This window comes from Dendropsophus ebraccatus, chromosome 5 (genome assembly GCF_027789765.1).
Source record: "Dendropsophus ebraccatus isolate aDenEbr1 chromosome 5, aDenEbr1.pat, whole genome shotgun sequence".
NCBI lineage: Eukaryota > Metazoa > Chordata > Amphibia > Anura > Hylidae > Dendropsophus > Dendropsophus ebraccatus.
This window is the reverse complement of record NC_091458.1, coordinates 17053074-17070132: the sequence shown is the minus strand read 5'-3', so window position 1 is coordinate 17070132 and position 17059 is coordinate 17053074. Positions and strand designations below refer to the sequence as shown.

Below are 17059 nucleotides of genomic sequence, written 5' to 3'. Positions count from 1 at the left end.
AAATGTACATAATTCTACTTAGAAACAATTTTTTGTAGCGAGTGACCTCTTATGGCTAATATTTAGGGGGAAAAAAAAGGAACCTTCATCCCGGACGAGCCCCCATAATTTGGTGAACTATGATTTCTTTTTATTTTCCTCCAACATTTTTTACAGATTTTACTAAGAATAGAGTAAATAAAAAAGGATAATAGATTATTTATGTTAAAGAAAATATGTCATTTTTAACGTATTACTGATTTTCGCTGCCAGGTGTGTACACGGCATCGGGGCTGCTGGAATTATTGTGTAATAACTGATGAGTCAGGTAGAAGGAGGGAACACTTGGCGCTGCTAGTGGATCTGAGTGTTGACTAGAAGCCAGAACAGGCAGGGAACTGGTTAAATAAGAATGGGAGCCTCCTAGCAATCTGTCTGATTGTTTGTAGTCAGGACCACGTAACAATAACAGGGCAGTAAATAGCGCGGCATGAATGCAGACGCGTTTTATTGTTCTGTCTCTCCCTTATTGTTTACCCACTCATCTTCTAAAGGAATCTCTTTAAGGTGCTGTGATTCTACTGAATGAAACCTGAGATTCAGTTCCCAGGAGGTCGGTGTATTGCCTCTATATAACACGGCCACATGACGACCACTTTTGACTAAAATTGGTTAAAATTGAATGTACACAAAGTTTACTGGTCGATTGCTAGAACATGTGGAAAGAAGCTCTCGGTTGAGTGCTTCTCTCTCCATCTCTATGCAGAAGACAGCCTCCATAGACTTACTACATAGTCTGCAATGCAGCAGGGATAGCAGCGAGCTGGGGGGAAAGGTCAGTCGAGTGTTTAGCCCTGCTTGTTCTAGCAAATGGTTGGGTTCTGGTCACTAAGACCCCAGCAGATCAACTCTTACTATGTCAAAAGGGGTTATTCAGGATTATAAAACGTACCGCTACTTTCTTGCGAAAACAGCGCCACCCCACCCAGTTTGTGTGCGGTATTGCAATTTGCCTCTATTCACATCTATGGAACTAAGCTGCAAAACCCACACCTGAGGACTAGAGTGGTGTTGTTTAAATGACCGTAAAGCGAACAAAATATGACACAACAGCCAATGCACGGGGAATGTAGTATTGCATGAGGGAGCATTCAAATAAATGGCTGTCAATGTTATGCAAGGATGACCAGAGCCTGCAGTAAAGGGAACCCTCCTCTATGATGTCCGTGTGGACACTGCTTGTCTTTTTGAAACCATCCCCTTTAATTTTAAAGCAAAAATTATGGACCGGAAGTGAGAAGCCAGAATGGATCTAATGGCTACATTTGTTTTCACAGAATTTTCACCAAGAAGTGGAACAGCTGGCACATGAAGACAGCGTCTCCAGTCTGGACAGCCTCGAAGGAAACTTAGAGACAGTAAAAGAAGAAGATAGCTCTGGCTTTCCCCCCGACCCTTTACATAAAGCACTTGCAGAAATTTCTTCTCCCTCCTTGAACAGGGGATATCACAACACTGATGGCGGAGTCATCGGCTTAAACAGTCACACAAGCCTGCCCGAGCCTTTCCAACCTGCCCCCGAAGAGATGACTGTGGAAAAGCGCTCACCACTGGGGTGTGAAGAAAGCTTCCCCCATAGTGGACTAAAAATAGTGGACACTTTAACAAGGAATGGTAAAATCCATCCCACAAGCACATACAACGCCTCAATATCCAATCTAGATATGAGTCCGGTGCCGCGAGTCTCCATGGCTGAGAACAAGTTGTCTTATTATGACAGAGACAATGCAAGTTGTAATGTTGTGGTAAGACCTAGTAAAGCCTGGGCCACTCCCGACCCAACTCCCGAAAAGACCATTCAGGTGTCTCGTGATTACAAAGACACCGCACAACACCCAGGACTATCAACAAAGCCCACAATGAGTCAACTCTTGGCAACCCCAGTGGTAGTTCCATTTACCGAAGCTTCTGGTAGCTCCCAATACAGTGTAAGCACAGACTTAAAACCGAGTAAACACCCGGATAAAATCCATTCCACAAGCTCAGTTCCTGACCCCGAGATCCTTAAAAATACATATAATATACAATTTCATACCATGAAAAATGGGCCGAGTAAACCTGCGGAGATCGATAGTCGAGAGAGTCCGCCGCATCAAAAAAGATTATCGCCCACCCAGAGTTCCAAAATCGATTCGGGACTAATACAAGATCCAAAGAGTCATCAGAACGGGACGACAATTCCTCTGGATGATCCCGACTTGGCCTTGTCCACTATCTATAGAATGGCCAGAATTAGTAGTGCCGGAAAAGAAGGGAAAAAGCTGTTGAAGAGCATCCTGAAGAAGAGCTCCAAGTACGAGAATGGGTACGCCAGGGCGATGGGCATAGGTAAGATGATTCTTATGGGGGACAGAGGGTCCGTGGGCATTCGAGACAGTGTTGAACTGGTAAAAGAAAAGGAGCATAAGAAAACCAATAATAAAAAACTGAGATGGTTGGACGAAATGGAGAAGATCATGGACGATCGAGATGTAGCAGGTATTAATGGGACCATCAAAAAGTCTCCAGTCGAAACACAGAATGACCAAGCACATACAACGCCAGGACCTACTCCAGGAACGCCCAGCTCGGTCTTCTCTACAGGCTACCATTTCACCAAGCAGGCATGGATGGTGGAGGAAACAAAGCCTATGGGACATGTGCATCCGGTTAGGAGCCCACCAAAAGCCAAGACCAGGGTAGTAAGACGTCCAAAGTCAGCTAGAACCCCATCAGTAGTGCACCGGAATAGGAAGGGCATTATAATACGACCTCAGTCGGCAACTGAGGCCAGCAAGATCGCAAGGTCACAGGGAAAGATCATGACCCCACATCCTCCCCCGAGGCCCACGTCCGACAACAACGGTAACAGAGAACTGATGACAAAGGCCAAGACTCAGCCGGGGACTGCGAACGTTTCTCAGGGTAGTAATACGAACAATGGTGTGTCATCCACCAACCATGCCATAAGCAGGGACAATGTGGTTTATCAGATCATTCCTCACGCTGTGACTAATCTGCAGACCACCCCGACCTATGTTCCGTCTGATGTAGATAACGCCACCAAGGCCGCTCTCACTCTGAATAGTGAGCGGCTGTTAGCAATGCAAGAAAACGTGACCGTCCCGAGCAAACGGCAGCCAGTGTACGGTGAGAATGGACTGCGCTTGGACCACACACCCACCGATGAGGAAATCGCTCTCTTGTGGCAAGGAGTGCGAAGTGCCTTAGCCCATAAAAACGCTGCTACAGGTAGGCTTCATGTTGTGTCGTAACTAAATGGATCTACAGGGTGGGCTTAGGCCTTAATCGGGGCATATTTGGGGTTTCCCTGGATGATTTTGTTCCCATACTGACTAGGCAGGTAGATCCCCCACCACCACCACACAGTGCTCTCTGCTGCCACCTCTGTCCATGTCAGGAACTGTCCAGAGCAGCATGAGGATTTGCTACTGCTCTGGAACGTCCCTCACATGGACAGAGGTGGCAGCAGGGAGCACTGTGCCAGACTGAAAAGAATACACCACTTCCTGCAGAACATACAGTAGCTGATAAGTACTGGAATATTTAAAATTTTTAAACAGTATATTACAAATCTATAAAACTTTCTGACACCAGTTGATTTAAAAACATTTTTTTCCTCCGGAGTACCCCTTTAACACTTTGAGGACCAGGCCCAAAATGACCCAGTGGACCGCGCAAATTTTGATCTTAGTGTTTTTGTTTTTCCCTCCTCCCCTTCTAAGAGCTCTAGCACTGTCAGTTTTCTATCTACAAGCCATGTAAAGGCTTATTATTACAGGAATAGTTGTACTTTGTAATGGCGTCTTTCATTTTACCATAACATGTATGACGGAATCCCAAATATATTATTTATGAAGATATAAATAGGTGAAATCATAAAAAAGAATGCAATATGGTAACTTTTGGGGGGTTCCTGTGTCTACGTAATGTACGGTAAAAGCGACATGATACCGTTATTCTATAGGTCAGTCCGAACACAACCATATGCAGGTTACACAGATTCTCTAATGTTATATATTTTTTTTTTTTATGAAATCCTTTTTTTTGGCAATTAATTATAAATAAAGTGGGACTATTGTGACGCTTATAACAGTTTTATTTTTTCACCTACGGGGCTGTATGGGGTGTCATTTTTTCCACCATGATCTAGTTTTTATTAATACCATATTTGTGAAGATCGGAAGTTTTGATCACTTTTTATAAAAAAATTTTTATATATAATGTAACATAAAATCGGTAATCCGCGCACTTTTTCCCCTCTTTTCGTCTACGCCGTTCGCAATGACGCTTGTTATATTTTAATAGATCGGACAATTACGCACGCTACGGTATATTATTTGTTTATCTATTTATTTATTTTTATGTTTTATTTATATAATGGGAAAGGGGGGTGTTTTCAACTTTTATTGGGGGAGGGGCTTTGGGGTAGTGTGTTAGTGTTTTTAACTTTTTTTTTTACACATTTGAAGTCCCTTTGGGGGACTTTTACATACAGTACTTTGATTTTTACACTGATCATTGCTGTGCCATAGGCATAGCATTGATCAGTGTTATCGGCGATCTGCTCATTGAGCCTGCCTGTGCAGGCTTAGTGCAGCAGATCGCCGATCGGACCGCACGGAGGCAGATGAGAGACCTCCGGCGGTCCGTTCTAATGACTGCGGGGGTCCCGATCGGTAAGTGACAGGGGACTCCCCCTGTCACTTACACTTAAACGCCGGCCGACCCCTACACTTGCAGCCGGCCGGCCCCTACACTTGCAGCCGACCCCCACCTGCTATGAAGCGTTCTCCACTCCGGAGCGCGCTTCATAGCCGGAGAAACACCCAGGACGTATAGTTACGCCCTAGGTCGTCTGGGGACAGACTTCCATGGCGTAACTATACGCCCTGGGTCGTCTAAGGGTTAATAACTCCCCCACTGTTTTAGTCTGGACATAAAATCCAATGAGTAAACCTCTATATGAGTTTAAAGGTGCAGTAAGGACCCATGCACCCAGTCCTGTTACAACTGCATTTGGCCTTATGATGTGTTGAGCTCTGCTGTATCTGTAGTGCGGTATAATCCCAGCTCATAAGCTATGTGATGATCCCCTATGTGATCATCTCCTATGTGATCATCTGCTATGTGATCCACTTGTTATCTGATCCCGATAATGTTACTTGTATTCCAGGGGATTTCCGCGCTGGCGATCTGCCCTCTCATCTACAGCAAACACGGCCCAACCTCTCCCATATCGTCATTGATGGAGCCACTCTGAATAACTGGAAGTCACTGTCAAGAATCAATGGCTTCTTCTCCCCACTTAATAATGGTGAGAGTCAGAGGTGTAGGTCTGTCATTTACCTTAAGGCCCTATTCCACGGAACGATTATCGGCCGTGTTTGGCAGATATCGTCCATAACGGCCGATAATCGTCCCGTGAAAGAGAAGGCAACGATCAGCCAACATTGTTCATGTCGGCTGATCGTTGCAGTCGTTTGTTTTTCAACATGTTGAAAAACAAACGACTCATACAACAACAATATGCTGCCGTCACTCCGTGGAATAGGAGCGGTGGCAGCAGACGCTACTGTATGCTATGGGCTGCCTGGAAAATCTAGCGATCACCCGGGCAGCCCCCCCGCGAAACACCTGCTTGGAGTAGCGGCGGCAGCGAGCGGGGAACGAGCCGCCCTGTTGAATAGGGGCTTTATCATGGATCACATTAAGGGTCCATTTACACAGGAAGATTATCTGACAGATTATCTGCCAAAGTTTTGAAGCCAAGCCTGAGATTTCTCCTCTTTTTAAATCCATTCCTGGCTTTGGCTTTAAATCTTTGGCAGATAATCTTTCTGTGTAAACGGACCCGGAGTCTATACAATCATACAATCCTCATTGCATCTGCTGTTATGAGAAGCGATTTTTGCTACCATTGTTTCCCAACTCAGAAAGAATGAATATTTAGTAATTCAGATAATCTGATACTCCAGCAGCTATAAGATGTTACTGATGCCGGATTACTGGAGTTTTATTGCTCCTATAACATTGATGTATAGAAAACTGTACGAACACATGGCGTCACTGTAGTTGTCTGACATCACATTGCGTTCTTTCCTCTTAAAGGCTACGTTACCCTCGCCAGACGGAAACAGATTCTAGACAGCAGTGAGAACAAGCGCAGAGCATTGCTGGAGCAGAGGAAGGGGCGGCCGGTATCAGCTGGCTGGAGGCCGGCACATAGTCAGGTACCAACTTTATACAGGACGTGTTTTCCCATTGTCAAGTGATTAGAGGAGGATGTTCTTAGCTCACACATGCATTGTGACTTATTAATGTATCCTTACACCATACATAATACCGCCATACTGTTAAAGAACAAACCCTACTATACCAAGACTAACAGTATAGATAATTCCAATATACAAGGAACAAATAATGCCGCCACACCATGACAACATATTACCAACACATAATACCTGAATACTGTACTGTTAACAAATAATACCGCCACACCACGGCCACATGTTATCACTGCATAATGACCAAATAACGCTCTGTTAACAAATGATACCGTCACACCATGACCACCTATTATCACCAACTAATGACTGTATCCTAAACTGTTTCCAGATAATACCACCACACCTTGACCAAATATTATCACCACCTAATGACTTAATAGTGTATTGTCGTCAGATAATACCACCACATAATGACCACATATTACCACCACATAATGACTGAATAATCTACCACACCATAACTACATATTGTCACCACTAATGGCTTAATAATATACTTTAAGTAAATAATACTGCTACATATACTGAACAGAAAACACTACATAAACAGCAGTATTCTCCCCCTATATACACTATAGATACCATCCAATGACCCGTTCCCTTTCTGGGCCCAGTCTGCCATGGAGACCTATTACAGCCCCCACACCACTTCCCCATCTGTAGCGCCCACACCTGTCCTCAGGATAGACTCTCGATATCCGATCAGTAGGGATCTGACACTGGTGCCTGTATACATAGTGGCAGACAGCGCCATACATAGTGTAGTGGCCGCACTGTGTTACTGCAGCTCCGCTCCTATCTTTTCAGTGGGAGTTGCAGTACCCAGCCTGGCCACTATGCTGTATATTATTACACAGTAAATAGGCCTTGTAAGTGAGGTCAGGGTGGCGGTAACTTTCACCCAGTTCCATCCAGTAGATGAGCAGATCCCGTGAGCACAGCAGTCATCCAGCTGTTGTGCGCAGCGTTAATCAGCAGTGTTTACCTGGAGCTAAAATCTGTTGCCTATCATTATCATCCGCGGAGGAACGTCCAGCAGATTGCTGGCGATGTGACTTCATCTCCATGCAGATGTCTGGGAGCGAGCCCTTACACAACGTCTGCTCATTTAACCTCTTCCCTCCAGGCGTCTCAGACGTCTCCACCGTATTATGTAAATGTATTCAGGGGTCATGTGACTCGGAGCAGTGTAACGGTGAGAGCCAGATAGGATTACAGTCACTTCACTATGAACTTTGCTTCTTAACCTTATAAGTTAAAGCAGGGTGTAACTGCAGAACTACAACTCCCATCATGCCCTTACAAGTGGTGTCTCAGCATGGGAATAACTTCTGGCCTACAGCTATAGCTTCCAACTCGCACTATATATATGTGTATGTATATACACTACCGTTCAAAAGTGTGGGGAGACCCAAACAATTTTGTGTTTTCCATGAAAAGTCACAAATAGAGACAAGACATTGACAAGGTTAGAAATAATGATTTGTATGTGAAATAACATTGTTCTTACATCACACTTTTGCTTTCGTCAGAGAATCCACCTTTTGCAGCAATTCCAGCATTGCACACCTTTGGCATTCTAGCTATTAATCTGTTGCGGTAAGCTGGAGAAATTGCCCCCCACGCTTCTAGAAGCAGCTCCCACAAGTTGGATTGGTTGGATGGGCACTTCTGGCGTACCATACGGTCCAGCTGCTCCCACAACAGCTCAATGGGGTGGTGATCTGGTGACTGCGCTGGCCACTCCATTACCTATGATAGAATACCAGCTGCTGCTTCTGCTGTATATAGTTCTTGCACAATTTGGAGGTGTGTTTAGGGTCATTGTCCTGTTGTAGGATGAAATTGGCTCCAACCAAGCGCTGCCCACTGGGTATGGCATGGCGGTGCAGAGTGATGGCCTTCCTTATTCAGAATCCCTTTTACCCTGTACAAATCTTCCACCTTACCAGCACCAAAGCAACCCCAGACCATCACATTACCTCCACCACGCTTAACAGAGGGCGTCAGGCATTCTTCCAGCATCTTCTCATTTCTTCTGCGTCTCACAAACGTTCTTCTTTATGATCCAAACACCTCAAACTTGGATTCATCCGTCCACAACACTTTTTTCCAGTCTTCCTCTGACCAATGTCTGTGTTCTTTTGCCAATCTTAATCTTTTTCTTTTATTGGCCAGTCTCAGATATGGCTTCTTCTTTGCCACTCTGCCCTGAAGCCCAAAATCCTGCAGCCGCCTCTTCACTGTTAGATGTTGACACTGGTGTTTTGTGGGTACTATTTAATGAAGATGCCAGTTGGGGATCTGTGAGGCGTCTGTTTCTCAAACTAGAGACTCTAATGTGCTTATCTTCTTGCTTAGTTGTGCAAAGCGGCCTCCCACTTCTTTTTCTACTCTGGTTAGAGCCTGTTTGTGCTGTCCTCTGAAGGGAGTAGTACACACCATTGTAGGTAATCTTCAATTTCTTAGCAATTTCTCGCATGGAATAGCCTTCATTTCTAAGAACAAGAATAGACTGCTGTGATGCTCCAGAAACACAATCTGCTCAAAGGAAGGTCAGTTTTGTAGCTTCTGTAACGAGCTAGACTGTTTTCAGATGTGTGAACATGATTGCACAAGGGTTTTCTAATCATCAATTAGCCTTCTGAGCCAATGAGCAAACACATTGTACCATTAGAACACTGGAGTGATAGTTGCTGGAAATGGGCCTCTATACACCTATGTAGATATTGCACCAAAAACCAGACATTTGCAGCTAGAATAGTCATTTACCACATTAGCAATGTATAGAGTGGATTTGTTTAAAGTTAGGACTAGTTTAAAGTTATCTTCATTGAAAAGTACAGTGCTTTTCCTTCAAAAATAAGGACATTTCAATGTGACCCCAAACTTTTGAACGATAGTGTGCATATATGTATATATATACACAGTGCGTATGTGTGTGTACACATATATGTATATATATGTGTGTATATATATATATATATATATATACAGTATACTAGAAAATCAAAAAATTTATGCTATATTTTACTGTTAACAGAACATGAATACAATGAAGATAAATCCTTTGCTAAGTGCTCATGAGCCCGGGCACAACCACAGTGCCACGCACGCCGGGGAAGGTATGTACAGCCTCACATGGTACTATATATGAGAGCAGGACTAGCTATGTACAGTGTATCAGGCTGGAGTCCAGACTGATACACTTTAATTTTTTTTTGCAGAAATCAATAGTACAGGCGATTTTAAGAAACTTTGTAATTGGGTTTATTAGCAGAAAAATGCATTTTTATCATGAAAAAGCAGTTTGAAGCTCTCCCCCCTGTCTTCATGGTTTTCTATGGAGAGGGGAGGGGTGGAGGGAGATGAGGCACCAAAACAGGACAACAAAGAGTTAATTGACAGCTACATGACCGGGCTATCTCCTCTGACGTCAGCTCTGACCTCTGAATACGGCTGTTGCACAGGTCCCGCTGTGTAAACCTTTGTTCTCTGCTGGTGACTAATCTCCCTCCTCCCCCTTCCCCTCTCCATAGGTTATACAGGGCTCGACTGAGGTAAAAGAGTAGTAATTTCCTGATAATGAGCAGTAATTGAGAGAGATGAGGGGGGGGCTGGGGAAAGTCTTTTTGAATGCAGATAATGGCATATTTGCCTAATAAACCCAATTACAACGTTTCTTAAAATCGCCTGGACTATTGATTTCTGCAAAAAAAAAAAAAAACGACAGTGACACTTGAAGTGTTAAGTCCAGTTGCATTCAAAATTGGATATAGAGCCTGACTGGTGTCACTGTAGCAAACACTCAGCTGTGAGAACTATTGGGTCTGTACCAGTTTTCGGCCTCGCGGTGTAAACACAATATCCTGACATTGGCATCTTGAGAATAGTTAGAAATTAAATCACAGATTATATTGGAAAGCCCCGGAAATTTTCTTTATCGGCATAAAAGTGGGAAAGCCTTCAAGGGCCAAGACCAGCGCTGAAGGCCGTACAGGAGCACAATATGGCAGCATCATGATGTATAGCAATATAATACTGCCCCTAATGGTCACAATGAGTTTTATCCATCCACATTTCCCCTTTAAGACCCCTTCTTTCAGATGAACTGGTTCCAGAAAGTGCCAGAGATTTGTAATTTACTTTTATTGGAAAATCTCAAGTGTTCCAGTACTTATTACTTGCTGTATGTCCTGACACAGTGCTCTCTGCTGCCACCTCTGTCCATGTCAGGAACTGTCCAGAGCAGGAGAGGTTTTTATGAGGATTTGCTCCTACTCTGGACAGTTCCTGACATGGACAGAGGTGGCAGCAGAGAGTAATGTGTCAGACTGGAAAGAATACACCACTTACTGCAGGACATACATCAGCTGATAAGTACTGGAAGACTGGAGATTTTTTTTATAGAAGTAAATTAAAAATCTCTGGCACTTTCTAGCACCAGTTGATATGAAAGATTGTTGGTGAAGTACCCCTTGAAGAACACATGCATGCTCAACTGAGCTGAGCATGCATATGTATGGGCCTGTAGGGGGCACATATTATACATAGGGTATAGGGGCAGCTTTAATCTTTCATTGTTCATCAATGTTAGTTCTTGGTCCAAACAGAGAAGCGTCAGCCAGGCTTTGTGTATCAGAAGTCTAATAAAAAAAAACGGACGGTCCCATTATAATATAATTGATGAAAGCCACAGCTGCCGCATCTGTTCCAGCAGTGAAATGCTCTGGGCCGTATATTATATATACTGCGGGGGGTCCCTTGTACCCAATTACCCTGTTACTGCTTACGTTTGATCATTGCTTTTTGCCGTCCGCAGTCTCGGAAAGCACGGCTCAGTTTATGCTGGCGGAGAATCTGGTGGAAACATCTGCAAGCGATGGAGAGATTCTGGCCGCCATGAAAGAGGTGCAGGCAAACAGGCAGAGTGCCGCCATACAAAGAACTCCGCACACAGCCCTGTCCATAGAGGAGCAGAAGCTTCTGCAATCACTCGATCGCCTCAATCAGAGACTGCAGAGTAAGTACAGGGGGAGGGAGGGATCAGATGGATCCCCCATACATAGATACATACCCCCTATGGGGGAACTATGCCAACTCTTGCAAAGCTACTATCCCTATCATGCCTGGACAGCCAGCGGCTGTCCAGGCATGATGGGGATAGTAGTTTTGCAACAGAAGAAGAGCTGCAGGTTGTGCACTACTAGAATAAAGCTATTCCTCCTGGAAATGTATAAAAAAAACTGACAACTGGGCGTTACCATTACCTTTGTAAAAGGGGCGTGTCCCTACCGTTTGACACTTATGGAGCATCTTTCCTAAAGGGGGTTATCCAGCATTAGAAAAACTTGGCCACTTTGTTACACATACAACACTGCACCTAAGGGTCCATTTACACAGAAAGATTATCTGCCAAAGATTTGAAGCCAAAGCCAGAAACAGACTATAAACAGAGATCAGGTGATAAAGGAAAGCCTGAGATTTTTCTCTTTTCAAATCCCTTCCTGGCTTTGGCAGATAAGCTGTCAGATAATCTTTCTGTGTAAATGGATCCTTAGTTCCATTGAAGTGAATGGAGTTTAGTTGCAAACCACACCTGACCTAGAGACAAGAGCGGTGGTGTCTCTGGAAGAAAGTGGCCAATGTTTTTCTAACGCTGAATAACCCTTTTAATGCTGCGTTTACACGGAACCATTATCGTGCGAATTCGAACGATAATCGTACGTGTAAACGCAGCGAACGCTCAAACGACGAGCGAGAAATCGTTCATTTTCATCCTTGAACATGTTCTTAAATCGTCATTCGCAAAAGATTCGCAAAACGTTCCGTGTAAACAGTCGTTCACCGATTTTACTTATGTGCGACATAGGCTTAATACGATATATCGTTCCGTCTAAACGCTGATCGTTATTAAAAAAAAAAATTGTTACTTCGAAATCGTTAATCGTACGATCGGGCGAATTATCGTTCCGTGTAAACGCAGCATAAGACTCTAGAATGTACCACTACTCTGATATAACTGGGTGTTACCCTTGTCAAAGGGGTGTGTCCCTACAGTTTGCTACTTTTTCAGCATCTTTTCTTAACATTCAACATTGTGCTGCTATTCTGTTATTACTTTGTGATTTACTATTTCCTTTGTGAAGTGTAAAAAATCGGGCGTTTTTTTTTTTTTTTTTACGAAAATCAGCTGGTACAAAATCTCAAGTCTTCCAGTACCTTTCAGCAGCTGTATGTCCTGCAGGAAGTGGTGTATTATCTCCAGTCTGACACAGCGCTCTCTGCTGCCACCTCTGCCCATGTCAGGAACTGTCCAGAGCAGCAGTAAATCCCCATAGTAAACCTCTCCTGCTCTGGACAGTTCCTGACATGGAGGTGGCAGCAGAGGGCTCTGTGTCAGACTGGGAAAAAATACACCACTTCCTGCAAGACATACAGCAGCTGATAAGTACTGGAAGACTGGAGATTTTTGTATAAAAGTAATTTGTATAAATCTGTATACTTTTCTGATACTAGTTGATTATTTTCCACTAGAATTTTTCTTTAAGATTCTTCACTGTGCTGCTCCTCTGGTATTCCTCCTGGAAATGTTTTAAAAAAATGACAACTTGTCATTACTATTCACAATGTCAAAGGGGCGTGTCCGTACAGATATTGACACTTTTGGAACGTCTCTTCTTAACATTCTACATTTTGTGGCTACTCTGTTATTCCTCCTGGAAATGTCAAAGTGGCGTGTCTCTAAACAGCCTGACATTTTGTACAATCTTTTCTTAAGACTCTTCATTGCACAGCTCCTCTGTTATTCCTCCTGGAAATGTGCAAAAAGGATTAACATTTGAACGACTTTACCAATCACCATGTCAAAGGGCTGTGTCCTTACAGAGTGTGACACTTTCAAGCATGTTTTCTTAAAGTGTCACTGTCATTTATTTAAATCAATAGTCCAGGCGATTTTAAGAAACGTTGTATTTGGGTTTATTAGGCAAATATGGCATTATCTGTATTCAAAAAAGACTTTCCCCAGGTCCCCCCCCCCCCCTCCTCTCTCTCCTTCACTGCTCATTATCAGGAAATCTCGGCTCTTTTACATGAGTCGAGCCCTGTGTAATCTATGGAGAGGGGAGGGGGGAGGAGGAGGGAGATTAGTCACCAGCAGAGAACAGAAAACAAAGGATTACACAGTGGGACCTGTGTGAAAGCCGGTATTCAGAGGTCAGTGCAGAGGAGATAGCCTGGTGATGTATCTGTAAATTAGCTCTTTGTTTTCCTGTTTTGGTGCCTCATCTCCCTCCACCCCCCTCTCCATAAGAGAACAGTGAAGACATAAAAATGCATTTTTCGGCTAATAAACCCAATTGCAAAGTTTCTTAAAATCGCCTGTACTATTGTTTTCTGCAAAAAACTGCAGTGACACTTTAAGACTCTACATTGTGCTGTTACTCTTCCTGGAAATGTCTGAAAAAAACCTGACAGCCCATTTTTATCATTATCTTTATCAAATTGGCATGTCCCTAAACAGCCTGACACTGAATCCTTTCTACACAGTGCCGCCCCTCTCCTTATTCCTCCTGGAAATGTATTAAAACCTGACAAGTAGGAGTTACTATTCCCCGCTATTCAGAGGGGTGTCCCTGCACACATTCGTCATTCACTTATTGAACAGGTCAGAATATGAAGCGACACGCCCCATTGACAATGGTAACACCCAGTTGCCGATTTGGTTATAAATTTCCAGGATGAGCAGCAGAGGAATGGAACAACATAGAGAGAGATGGAGGGCTCCCTCTTACATATTTGATAGGAGTCTCATGTCTTCATGTTTCTGTTTTAGATGTCCAAGAAACCATGATGAAACCGTCCGCAGCTACAAATGGATTTCAGCCAAAATCAGCCCTGGTGAGGCTTAGTTACTTAAAGGGTTTTTCCAGGCTCAATGTATGGCTGCCCGGATAGATGCCAGTGTGTTATATATAGAACCAATAACTAATCCTTCTGCATGTTCTTTATTGTGTTTTTCAGAAGGTCCATCAGATCCCACCGCAGCCGGCAGAACACATGACCCAGACGCAAAAGTACCGCAGCCTGTCCGCCGACCCCCGCACCCGTCTGCAGAGACGATACTGATGGAGGGGGGGCGGAACACTTCTGTGTCTTCCATTGTATCATAATACTGTTAACCCTTCACCCTCTTGAATGTATGTACATATTGTAATGTTTTTGAGGCAGACACATATGAGTTTTATTTTTCTACGTTTTTACATTTATATGACGCCCGGAAGCTTTAGTGTTCGCCCACCTTTGTCTCTCCAGGCTTTGCAGACTACAACTCCCATCATGCCCGGCATCGTATAACGTAGATTTGTTTAGTAACCAGGTGACAGCGTTCTTGTTAAGAAAAAAATGGCGGTCACGTTGGGGTTACAAAAATATGAATAATAAGGCAGGAAGAATAAGGGAAATATATGGACGGTATACCTGTTAACCCTTCTCTGACTTTAGCTCTTTGTAAGTTTGGCTTAAGTTTGGGTTTTCTAGTATGGCTGCTTTCTTTAAAAAACAGCGCCACCCCTGTCCCTCCAGGTTGTTTGTGGTATTACACATGGGGTCCATTCACCTCAGTGGAACTGAGCTGCAATACCACACATAAATGTAGGACTAGGGTGCATAAGCAAGCTCCCTTTTTGAAGATTAAAAAGATTATCTAGGATTAGGAAAACATGGTTGCTTAATTCCAAAAACAGCACCACCCTTGTCCTCAGGTTGTGTGCAGTATTACAACTCGGCTCTATTCGCTGCAATGGAACTGGACTGCAATACCACATTGCAACTTAGGACAGGGGTGGTGTTGTTTTGGGAAAGAGCAGCCATGTTTTTTTAATCCTGGACATCACCTTTAATTATGCTGAAACTTTAAGATCTAGGGCTCAAAAGAAGACGTCACGTTGAGTGAATTTTCTAAACTATATTATTAGCTGTTCCAGTTGTTACAACCCTCGAAACCTTAAGCATTTATTTCCAGGTCATTCCATCTACACAATGAGCGAGGAACCACTGGCAATCGGCTCAGCTAGAAGAACCTGCAAGCAGTTGTAGATTTCTCTGCAGCGGCCACTTCAGGCCAAATGTTGTATAACATGGTGGCCATTCAAATGACCGAGCCACTATATACAGTATATACATTTTCATGCTGGGGCTGCTCCATTATCACAGGGGGTGCAAAGAAGTTGTTTGGACACTTATGACATAGAAGGAACTTAATATTAATTAAAAAGAAAAAAGATTTGGATACATTACGAATGAGTTAACTTTTGTATATGTTTTGTATTCAACACATTTTTTTTTTTTTTTTTTGAAGATTTAAAAAAAAATTTTTTTTGTAAATTCACATTTTATTTGAATCGTTTTCTGAGCGACTGATCACACATTTTTTCTATTTACACTGAAATCTGCCGATGTGATACAACCCTTCCATCACCAGGGGGCAGTATAACACTTTTTTACCCTAATATCTGGAAGTTGTGTAAAGGCCTCCGTTTTCTACTGTATAGTGTGTTGTTTTTATATGTATGTTATATATGCGTGAGCTGTTGTAGGCTGGAATAGACACCGTCCTATATACTCCAGAGACTTGTAAGTACCATAATGCACTTTACTAGATTATTATATTTTTTTATATCTGAAGATACCTCCGTTTTTTGAGTGAATGTAATTTAAGCTTTTCCGTTTGATAGAAAAAAAATAATTATTTTAATATCCAGAATAAAATGGTGAAAATTGTTGTTTTATTTCTGTGCTCATAAATTATTCTATAAGGATGTGTGTGATTTCTATTTCTATATCCTGGTGTTACATTAACTGTATTAAGTGTATCCTTAAGAGACTAGATAGATAGATAGATAATAAATAGATAGATAGATAATAGATATAGATAATAGATAGATAGGAGATAGATAGATAGATAGATAATAAATAGATAGATAGATAATAGATATAGATAATAGATAGATAGGAGATAGATAATAGATAGATAGATAGGAGATAGATAGGAGATAGATAGGATATAGATAGATAATAGATATAGATAATAGATAGATAGGAGATAGATAATAGATAGATAGATGATAGATAGACAGACAGATGATAGGAGATAGATAGATAATACATAGGATATAGATAGATAGACGGATGATAGGAGATCGATAGATAGATAGATAGATAGATAGATAGATAGATAGGAGATAGATAGATAGATAGATAGGAGATAAATAGATAATACATAGGATATAGATAGATAGATAGGAGATTGGGCTAAACGAGGAGGCGAAGCCTAAAGGCCCTATTACACAAAGCGATTATCGTCCATTACGGACGATAATCACTTTGTGTGGTAAAAGGCAATGATCGGCCAACATGCACAATGTCAGCTGATTGTTGTCTTTTAACATGTTGAAAGACAACGACAAAGATAGCAACGATCTGCTGCCATTGTTCTGAGCAATAGGGCAGCCCTCCCCCGCACTTACCCACTCGCTGCCGGCACATGTAATAGCGCCAGCAGTGAGCGTGGAACGAGGAGCAAGCGAGCACTGACCTGATAGATCGCTGCTCACTTCTTCCCACTGATCGGCCCGAATAATAATAGGAATCGTAGTCAGACATTTCATCGGTCGAAACAAGCAGAATTCATTCGCAAGCAGTGGACATACAGCGGTCAGGCCTGGTGG

At 42.8% G+C, this 17059-nt stretch overlaps 1 protein-coding gene across 2 annotated transcripts in view; it reads left to right on the top strand.

Annotated features, from left to right (window-relative positions):
• CEP126 (centrosomal protein 126) overlaps window positions 1-16120 on the top strand; it is a 47009-nt gene extending 30889 nt beyond the window's left edge. The window contains exons 6-13 of one of the 2 annotated variants that reach the window (XM_069969597.1): window positions 1317-3270; window positions 5216-5356; window positions 6151-6272; window positions 9373-9454; window positions 11152-11352; window positions 14167-14231; window positions 14355-14530; window positions 15355-16120. In XM_069969597.1, the coding sequence (XP_069825698.1) occupies window positions 1317-3270; window positions 5216-5356; window positions 6151-6272; window positions 9373-9454; window positions 11152-11352; window positions 14167-14231; window positions 14355-14459 (2670 nt within the window). In that variant the 3' untranslated portion in view covers window positions 14460-14530; window positions 15355-16120. Of the gene's footprint in view, window positions 1-1316; window positions 3271-5215; window positions 5357-6150; window positions 6273-9372; window positions 9455-11151; window positions 11353-14166; window positions 14232-14354; window positions 14751-15354 lie in introns of those variants that run through there. The other variant, XM_069969598.1, reaches the window with a different exon arrangement.
• Window positions 16121-17059: the final 939 nt, after the last annotated feature.